At 39.9% G+C, this 9,712-nt stretch overlaps 1 protein-coding gene across 1 annotated transcript; it reads left to right on the top strand.

The window, feature by feature from the left end:
* Nucleotides 1-4,343: 4,343 nt before the first annotated feature.
* On the top strand, nt 4,344-9,294 carry tyw2 (tRNA wybutosine-synthesizing protein 2). Its single transcript, XM_023397987.2, has 7 exons — nt 4,344-4,531; nt 4,697-4,865; nt 4,970-5,168; nt 6,610-6,760; nt 6,885-6,994; nt 7,287-7,444; nt 8,324-9,294. Exons 1-7 carry the CDS (start codon nt 4,479-4,481, stop codon nt 8,699-8,701), a joined length of 1,218 nt encoding a protein of 405 aa, XP_023253755.1. The 5' UTR covers nt 4,344-4,478; the 3' UTR covers nt 8,702-9,294.
* Nucleotides 9,295-9,712: the final 418 nt, after the last annotated feature.

Genomic DNA, 9,712 nt, shown 5'->3' with positions numbered 1-9,712 from the left:
TGTTACAAAAACCATAAACACTTGTCATCCTTCACCATATTCTCCACAAGCGGGTGCATGTACACCAAGAGGACAGAAGAGGCCTGAATGTTTTACCTCCTTCAGTGAGGCGATCCGGGGGCTCTGTTATGCTGTGGGGGCCATTTTGCTGGCATGGTTTGGGTCCACTTGTCCTTTTAGAAGGAAGGGTCACTGCGAATCATTACAAAGGTGTTATCAGTGATCACCTTTATCCTATGACGGAACACTTTATGAGTGGTCTCTCCCAGGACGACATAGGGCATGAGGGGTCACTGAATGGTTTGATGAGTATGAAAATGATGTGAATCACATGCTGTGACCTTCACAGTCCCCAGATCTCAACACAGTTGAACACCTATGGGAGATTTTGGACCGACATGATAGACAGTGCTCTTCCACCACCATCGAAACACCAGAAGAATGGTGTTCATCCCTCTAATAGAGCTCAGAGACATGTAGAATTAATGCCAAGACACAATGACAGAATAAAACCAAAACTAATAAATTTTTGTTTAATTTGAACACATTTTTATGTCAGTTACTTTTGTTGTTTGATGCTGATCGCTGGAAGAAGCGAAATATGAGCAGTTAAAGAGGAAATCTTCCCAGATGTGAACATACTTTACAGTATTCACAAATGGAAGCCTATAATTCATTAAAAAAAATAACTATAATAATTATGGCAAAAAATGTGCAACTCTCATACAGTATATATTCAGCTCAGATCATTAGGCAATTGCTTTCAAGTTATTAGTGATCATTAAATTAGGATTTGTTGCATTTTTAACAATCCCAGGTCATGAAAGTGTTCGGTTGACTTATGCCTAAAATTGAACAGCCCTTTACTAGAAATGTAGGTTGTTTCAATTGGAGTTTGAACTAACCCTAACCCTAGCTGCTAAAAGTGGTCAGGGAAGTTAATAAATATTTCTAAGTTGAGTTAATTATTTGACGTTGAAGTCAGTTATAATTATTGACCTTGTATTGGCAATGTCTCTTCTTTAAGATTAAATCGCTTGTGTTGTTGTGTCTCATACAGAAGACCCAAGTCCATCTTTTAGAAACACTGCAGTCAATGAACTTGTATGTATCTCAGACTTAACCTTCTTGTTTTGTTGTGATTGTAAAGTCTGCAGGAGCTTAATTGAAAGTCTGTGTGATTACATGTCCGCGGATTGTAATAATAATGTCATTTACACTGGCTAGTGTCTTTTTAAGTACTGGCATAAAAGGTTTTACTATGATGGTTCAATATTGGCTCAGCTCAGACATACAGCCATTATAGCTTCCATGTTGCTACATAGAGGAGCGAAGATGGCATTTTATCAGACGCACAGGGGAGGGATGGACCATAAACGAGTGAGCCAAACATCCTTCACTCTCAGTCTGCCCTGAAGTTATAAACCCAGTGTAGAAAAAGGCTTGTAGGTCCTCATCAGACAGGAGCCCTGCTGTTTTATATCTACTCCAGAGCAGGACATTATTAATACATGACCTGTCAGATGTTGTTTTGACTAACCTGCCAACTCAGGTTCAAATATACTCATGACTGCAGACAGTTAAAAGTCTGAATTCAAATTCTGGTGCCACTTTTCATCGAACAAGGAGAGATCTGGGAGGAAGAGGTAGATTGATCTTTATTTATCATTTGACACAGTGTTGTACAACAAGATGAGACTCCATCATGAGAAATTGTTTTATTTTTGTGACATCTTATCTATTCAGTCATTTACTGAATATAATTTTTGTTTTGGTGAGTATAAAGGGAACGACAACTAGCACTTCTCCATGTACAACGTTATATTAAATATCCTGTCAGAGACGCAATGGGTAAATAAAGAGAAATATTAACATAACAAAGTGTCAGTGTTGAGACATTAGACTCAGTGTCATATATTAGAAAAGATGTTTATCCAGAAAGAATAAATAAATCATCATGCAAACATATGCCATCATTCAAACTTTTATAATTTCACAAATTATCCCCAGTTTATATGTGACAAACATTTAGGTTTGTGTTTATATGCAGGGAATTAACACAAAAACATCAACACCCGACCAGAATATTTCCCGCCTTATATCCACCATGTTAGTCCCATTATAATTAGTTCCTGATGTTGCTGTTCTGGTCATGCTTGCATGTTTTACGCCACTCACATAATCTTAATGTCCACTACCACCTCAGCAGCAAACAGCAGAAACACACTGTCCGAGAGCAGTTGGTGAACATAGTGGAGCATTAATAACAGCAGTGTATAACAGTGCAGACCTCCCCTCTGCTCTGTTTCTTCCCCTCCACTTCCTGCTCCACCGTCTGTTACAGGTGTTTGTTTGTTCCCCACCATGGTTGTATTAATTCAACCTAATGTATCTTATAATAGGCCTACATCCATGTTCCCCACATCCATGGTTCCACAGTTTGCTTTTCTAATGCCGTTATTCATCTGACTCAGCTGAGACTGGGCTAAGCCATGAACTGCAACAGGAAGTGAAGGTAAAGGTCCAGCAGCAGCTGTGTACGAAGTTCAAAATACTAATAAATAATCATAACATTCATAAACATACAGGTCATTCATTTGAAAGCTATTTTAAATAAATAAAAAGCTTAAATGTCACATGTTATTCCTGTGCCCAAGGACGGTTAAGTCTGTATTATCTGTCTTAAAGCTAGAAATCAGAGAATCTCCAAATCCTCCATAGACAACACAAGGAGCACTGACTTTGTTCTGTGCCAACAGTTGTGTAATCCGTTTAAATATCGATTAAATGTCATAAGTGTTGAAAAATGTTGAATGCACTTTTAATTGAACCCCCCAGATTAAGAGCTAATGAGTGCTAATGATGAACTAATACAGTAGAAAAACTGACTCTGGACGTCTAGACTTGCAAATGTCATATTCTAAAAAAGCCAATGGCTTGTTTTCATCAGTCAGACTACTGAAGTTATATAGCTGAAATTACTTTGAGCCACTGCGAGAAATGCGTTTCCTCGCTAATCCCATAATCTACAGTAGCTGTGTAGTAGTGCACCTCCTAAAAGGTCTCATCCAGATTTTAAATTGGACATAAGGTTTTAGATATAAAACACTCATTTTGTGTGAGAAATTAGACAAACATTTCAAGGCCTCAATTCATTCTTATAGAGCAAACTGGGATGACGTTGCACATTTTAAGTTTCAAATATTCACCAATCTGTTCTGGGGCACAAGAATAAGAAATGTCAATTCATAACCCCCCCACCCCCACCCCCCGAAAAAAAACCCGAACCCTGAGCCCGGTTCTGTTGGAGGTTTCTCCCTGTGAAAAGAGAGTTTTTCCTTCCCCCTGTCGCCAAGTGCTCAGTCTTTGTGGAATCTGTTGGGTTTCTCTCTATAATAAAGTAAGGTCTCGACCTTACCATGTAAAGTGCAGTGAGATAATGAATATTATGATTTGGCGCTATACAAATAAAATTGAATTGAATATAAAGGGTTGGATTCTCTTTTAAATGCACAATCCATGAATATAATATAGAGCTCAATCCTCAAAGCATCTGTTGCAGAAAAATTAATGGCTACATACATGAATCGCAAAACTCTAATAATTCCAGTGTTCATTGAAATTTTTATTCCCGATCAGTTGTGGGCTAACAGTTAAAAAGTTGGATTCTGCTTTGTGATTGGATTGTCATTGTCCAATAAGATTCAGGGATAAAAACATGGTCAAAATGTATACAGCAATGACACACACACTGTGGGAAATTTGAGCACTGAGTTTTATATGCAGTTGTCTGCTCTGTATCAGTACACACATGAACAAAAACACTTCATCCTTCAGTCTCTTTGTGTAACTTCACCACTCATTTGTTCAGATTTTAATCGCACTATTTGTGTTTTGATCAAATACGAATCTCTTTGCCACGAGCACAATTGTTTCTCATGCAAATTTATTTTACAGGTTTACAAAGGTTGAGCTAAAATTACCAACTTCAGAATTATCTGTGAACATCACTTTAAAAGCTTAAATCATCATTAGGACTCTAACTTGAGCCTATATGGGGATGGGGTGTAGTCATGCGCATGACTTACCATTTCTTGCTGGTTGTGGGGGACAAACAGTGTGAGGCGCTGTTCTGGCCTGAGGTGATTCTGGCATCCGTGTCTCTGTTGAACACATTAACAATCTGTGCGTGAATGTGTAATCAGTAAATATAAAACCATATATATACATATATATATATTTAAAATCAAATATCTATATATTTGTGGCGGTAATGCGCCTTAACGCTGGTTGCCACCCGCCAGTAAACGAAAGGAAGAAGAAGAAGAAGAAGAAGAAGAAGAAGTCCCTCCTTCAAAACAATCCGACTGGAAACATGTTGTGTGTTGTTGTGGAGCAGCTACCGGTTACCTGCAACTAATTTAGCACTCCTGAACCGCCAAAACATAAACACAGTGGATTTTTTTGTTTGTTTGTAAATGGACGGTGTACCTTGCCTTCGTGTGTCTCAGTGTCACGCGCAGCAGTTCAGGTAATCAGCCGTCCCTTGGGTGCATAGCTCTTAGGCTAAGTTAGCCGCTAGCCGTCAACTTGGGAACCGAGAGCAGTGTGCGCACAGAGAGATCTTTTGATTAACATGTTTATAGCGTCTGTCTGAAGTAATTGTGACATTACATTTAAAATCCATATTTCACAGGAGATGTCTGCAGCTCAGCGGAGCTCTTGACTTGACTTTGTGTCTGCTGAAAAACTCAGATGGGACAGTCCTCTTGCCCATTTTACCATCCTGTCTGTCACAACTTGATCTGCACTCTCTCAGAAGCAGGGTGGCTTCAGACAGTGCTTGTGAAATAGTTTGGAGTCAGGTAATTAAAGCAAAGTGAAATATTATTAGCAACAGACACTGCTACACTGCACCTTTTAAAGTCTTCTTATGTGTCTTATGTTGTCTGTGCTGTTTCCACCTCAGTCTACTCTGCAGTCAAAGAGAGAGAGGGGAAAGACAGGTGGGGGTAAACTTGAGAAAATCCTCCAGGAGCTGACGGAGTCTCACGGGGAAAGATGGACGCAGGAGATGAAGAGGGACCTCCCTCGCAGCTTCCAGAGGCATGGAGACTTAGTCCTGCTGGGAGGTGGCTCTTTCTCCCTGCCACTATGGAAGAAAATGGGTACTGTCCTCAGGCACTCTATTGACACCTGCACACCTGCTTATTCATGCAATTACTCATTCAGCCAATAATGTGGCAGCAGTGTATAAAATCATGCAGATACAGGTCTGGAGCTTCAGTTAATGTTCTGACATCAAACATCAGAATGGAGAATAAATGTGATCTCTGTAGTTACTCATTCATTCACTGCTCCCTAGTCATTATCAAGGGAGGACTATACAGTGAGCTCATCGGTGATATGAAAAACACTTTCAGACACTACTGGGTTAATTGTCACTGCACAGTTTTTCATTCTTTCAGTGAGAGCACAATGGGTGATGGTATATATTGCTTGGTTAGTGACTATCGGTTGTACACTAGTTTTCATGACGCATTGTGGGATACAATGCGTCATGAAAAGTTTACAGAATGGAGAACTGCCTACATAGTGGACCATATACAGAGTAGCGAGTTATTTTGGACACAGCCAGTGACTTTGATCGTGGCATGATTGTTGCAAGACGGGCTGGTTTGAGTATCTGTGAAATAGCTGATCTCCTGTGATTTTCACACACAACAGTCTTTAGAGTTTACTGAGAATGGTGCCAAAAAAAAAAATGGTCAGACTTGTAGGAGCTCACAGAAAGGCTAAGGTAACTCATATAACCACTCTTCACAACTCCAATGAGCAGAAAAGCAAACACAGGATGCACAACACGTCAGGTCTTAAGGAGGATGAGCTACAACAGCAGACGACCATGTCTGTTTCTAGTCCCGTCAGCCAAGTACAGGAATCTGAGGCTGAAGTGGACACAGGCTCACCAACACTTGACAGTTGAAGACTGGAGAAATGTAGCCTGGTCTGATGAATCTGGATTTCTATTGAGGCAGCAGAATTTGGCATCAACAGCATGAATCCATGGACCCAATCTGCCTTGTGTCAGCAGTCCAGGCTGCTGGTGCTGTAATGGTGTGGGGAATGTTTTCTTGGCACGCTTTGGGCCTCTTAATACCAGTCGGTCATAGTTTGAATGCCACAGCCTATCTGAGTATTGACTATGTGCATAGTTCAATAATGCACCATGTTACAGCAAAAGTTGCCACCAACTGCTTTCATGAACATGACAATGGGTTCAGTGAACTGCAGTGGCCTCCCCAGCCACCAGATGTGATCCACTAGAACACCTTTTGAATGTGGTAGAACAGGAGATTGGCAGCAAGAATGTGCAGCTGAAAAGTCTAAAGAAATTATGTGATGCAGTCAGGTCAACATGGAGCACAATCTCAAAGGAGTGTTTCCAATATCTTGTGGAATCAATGCCACAAAGAACTGAGACTGTGTTTGAGAGCAAATGGAGGCCCTACCCAGTATGAGTATGCTGTTCCTACTAAAGTGCTTGGTCAGTGTTGGTGTACAAACTAATTAATTAGGACATTTATTGATTGTTTTATACTTGTTTAGATCAACAGCTATGGAGCGCAGTGGCGAAAGGATTGGCAGCAAAGCGTTTGGCAAAGATGAGTCGAATATCCAAGGATGGATTTAGATCTCCTGTGGTGACGATGCTGTTAGGAGAGCACAGCTGGGTCAAACATGTGGACAATGGTATTAGGTTAGTCTCAGTAATAATCAGTCTTTTTCTTTTCTTTTTGAATATGTCTTGGGCACATTCTTACTAAATTTGACATGACAAAACCTGTCTGAAACTTATCATGTCTTCTTCACCTGTGTTTCAGGTATGAGTTTGATGTTACCAAATGTATGTTCTCAGCTGGAAACATAACAGAGAAGCTCCGGGTAGCTGGATTTGACTGCAGAGGGGAGACTGTGGTGGATTTATATGCAGGTAGTAAAACTGTGTCATGTATTATGAGGTTTTTTTTTTTTAAACAGATGATACTATGTATATAAATTCTTTGTACTTGAACATCTTATTAGTTGGATCAGTTAAACCACACATATACAGTATCATACAATCCAATGCAGTGATGAATTCTGCCTTTCAAAGGTGAAAAACACCAGCTCATGTCCAGGTTTAGGTTTCATCCCTGTCCATCGTGTTGCTTTTATTGTGTCTGGTAATTAAACATAATTTGAATTATGACATGAATGATGGTAACTGTCCCAACTTGTGTCAGGTATCGGATACTTCACTCTCCCATATCTGGTCCATGCGGGGGCCAGTCATGTTCACGCCTGCGAGTGGAACCCCGATGCTGTTGAAGCTTTACAGAAAAATCTTGAGGCAAATGGAGTGTCTGACCGCTGCACGATTCACCACGGAGACAACCGACAAGTAACCTTTTTCTTCCTCTGCTACATGTATTGTTTACACGCAAAAACATTAACTCTCTCCCTCAGGAACTGATTATTTCACTACATGGTTGAAAGTGTTGACTTCTGCACTCTAGTGGCTGAGATTGGTACCAGAGAGGAATTTGGACTCCCATCTCCACTGATCAATTACAGAAATCATTGGATTTTTTGTGATATGATAATGAAATCCCTGAATGAATGAAGTTACAAATGTTTAGTTTTAACAGGAACTGCAGAAAAGAGAAAGATATATTGTTACAAGACAATAATAACAAGATATTTTGACAAATAACTGATCAACATTTTGGTGGTTATTACAACAATAAATGTGATAGTGACTGACTTGATGTCAAAATCTAATGGTACTTATGCAGAATAAGAATGGCAATTCAACTTTAAATGATGTTTTTTTTGTCTGGGTGCAACAGAAAGTTGTACACTAGATGTATCCCAAGTGTAGTTTGGTTCTTTTGTTCTTGTTTTTGTTTTGTTGTTGTTGTTTTTTTCTTTGTAAATTCCAGTATAATTGCAAGCCCATATCTGGCATCACACCAATAGTGTTAAATTTGTATAGGAGGTTTTACATATATTACACATTACAAAATCAGAAGCACCTTGTTAATGTGTACAATCTCGTTTTGTCAAAGTATAAAATTTCTCTTTTTTAAAATCCCATTGTTCATCCTTTAATCTGTATCTTTCAGAATATCTTTATAGGTGAAATCATTAGGAATTGTGGCTTTTGTCAGGAGTCATAGTCAGTTTATTCTATGTTAAATGCATGTGCAACAATCTAATGCATCGTAAAAAAGAAATTGGTTAACAGTATTGATGACCTTTTTTATTTTATTTTTTCCAGCTCCAGCTGTGTGACATTGCTGACCGGGTGAATCTGGGTCTCATACCGAGCTCTGAGGACGGCTGGCCTGTCGCCTGTCGCCTGCTGAAGAGAACAACTGGTGGCATTTTGCACATTCACCAGAACGTTACCTCTCCATTAGCGAACACTGCAGCCATTCCATCTATCAATGACGCCACCCAGAGGGTTTCTGGGAAGAAAGCTGACAGAGAGGTGTGGCAGGCCTGGGCTGATGACACAGCAAACCGCATCACTTGTCTTTTAAGGGACATCACTGGTGCATTGTGGAAAACAAACATCCAGCACATAGAGCATGTTAAGTCATATGCACCTCGTGTTCAACATGTTGTGCTGGACTTGGACTGTAGACCGTCCTGAGCTGAAGAGATGAACACAGATACAGAGTGGACACAGCGGCTCTGAACAGTTTAATGTACTAAAGTAGATTTTTTTTTCCAGAGAGGAAAAAAGCCAAACACAACACCAGCTGATTTCTATGATTATGATTATTTCATTTGTCAGTTAGTGAAATCAGCTGCTGCTGTATTTTTATAAACCTTTATTTGTCCAGGGCAATTGAGCGCGAATGCTATTTTATTTTAGAAACGCCCTGACTCACACGTGCAATTTTAATCAAATGTGGAAGCGGCCCAGCCATACCTGAACCACGGCCTTATCTGTTAGCCACTCGACAACGCTACGGGAGCGGGGGGGGGGGCACTTCACTGTTGTCATATACTCATTGAATTTCACTCTGGTGTTTGATCCTCAGACCTCTTGTGGTTGGCTGAAATGAAAAGGACACCAGGAAATTACTCACATCCACTGCTCCTGACTCGCTTCACTGTGCCGCTTAATTACAGGGACATGCAAACTTATTAAACTTCAATATTCTGTTAAACATCAGGATTCATATAGTTGGCATGGTTGTAAATGTTAACCTCTACAATAAATAACATACATATACAGTAGTACTCTGGTTTATCAATATATCTTCAGGAGGCTACAGCTCATTTTGTGCAGATGTTTTCATACAGAGGGGGTCACTGAATGGTTTCATGAGTATGGAGATTATGTGAATCATGTGATCATATGATATGGCCTTTGCAATCATCAGATCTAAGTTGAACAGCTATGGCAGATTTTGGACCCAAATAAGGGAATATCCTCTGGTTGAGTGGTGTTCATCCCTCCAGTAGTAATCTATGCCAAAGAGCACTGAAGCTACTAAGACAGCTTGTGGTGGATCAACATGTTACGAAGAGAGTTAAAGCTTTTTTTACTTTGTCACCCATCTGTATCTACATGGAGGAGCCAGGAGGTGAAAGCATAAAATGGGTCTTTGCACTACTTAACAAAAATCCATATTAAATATATTAAACAGACATG

This window comes from Seriola lalandi, unplaced genomic scaffold (assembly GCF_002814215.2).
Source record: "Seriola lalandi dorsalis isolate HSWRI2012SDOR001 ecotype SW California unplaced genomic scaffold, Sedor1 jcf7180002054972, whole genome shotgun sequence".
In the NCBI taxonomy this organism is placed as follows: domain Eukaryota; kingdom Metazoa; phylum Chordata; class Actinopteri; order Carangiformes; family Carangidae; genus Seriola; species Seriola lalandi.
Note: the sequence above shows the minus strand (reverse complement) of the source record. Positions and strands in the feature narration are given on the sequence as shown.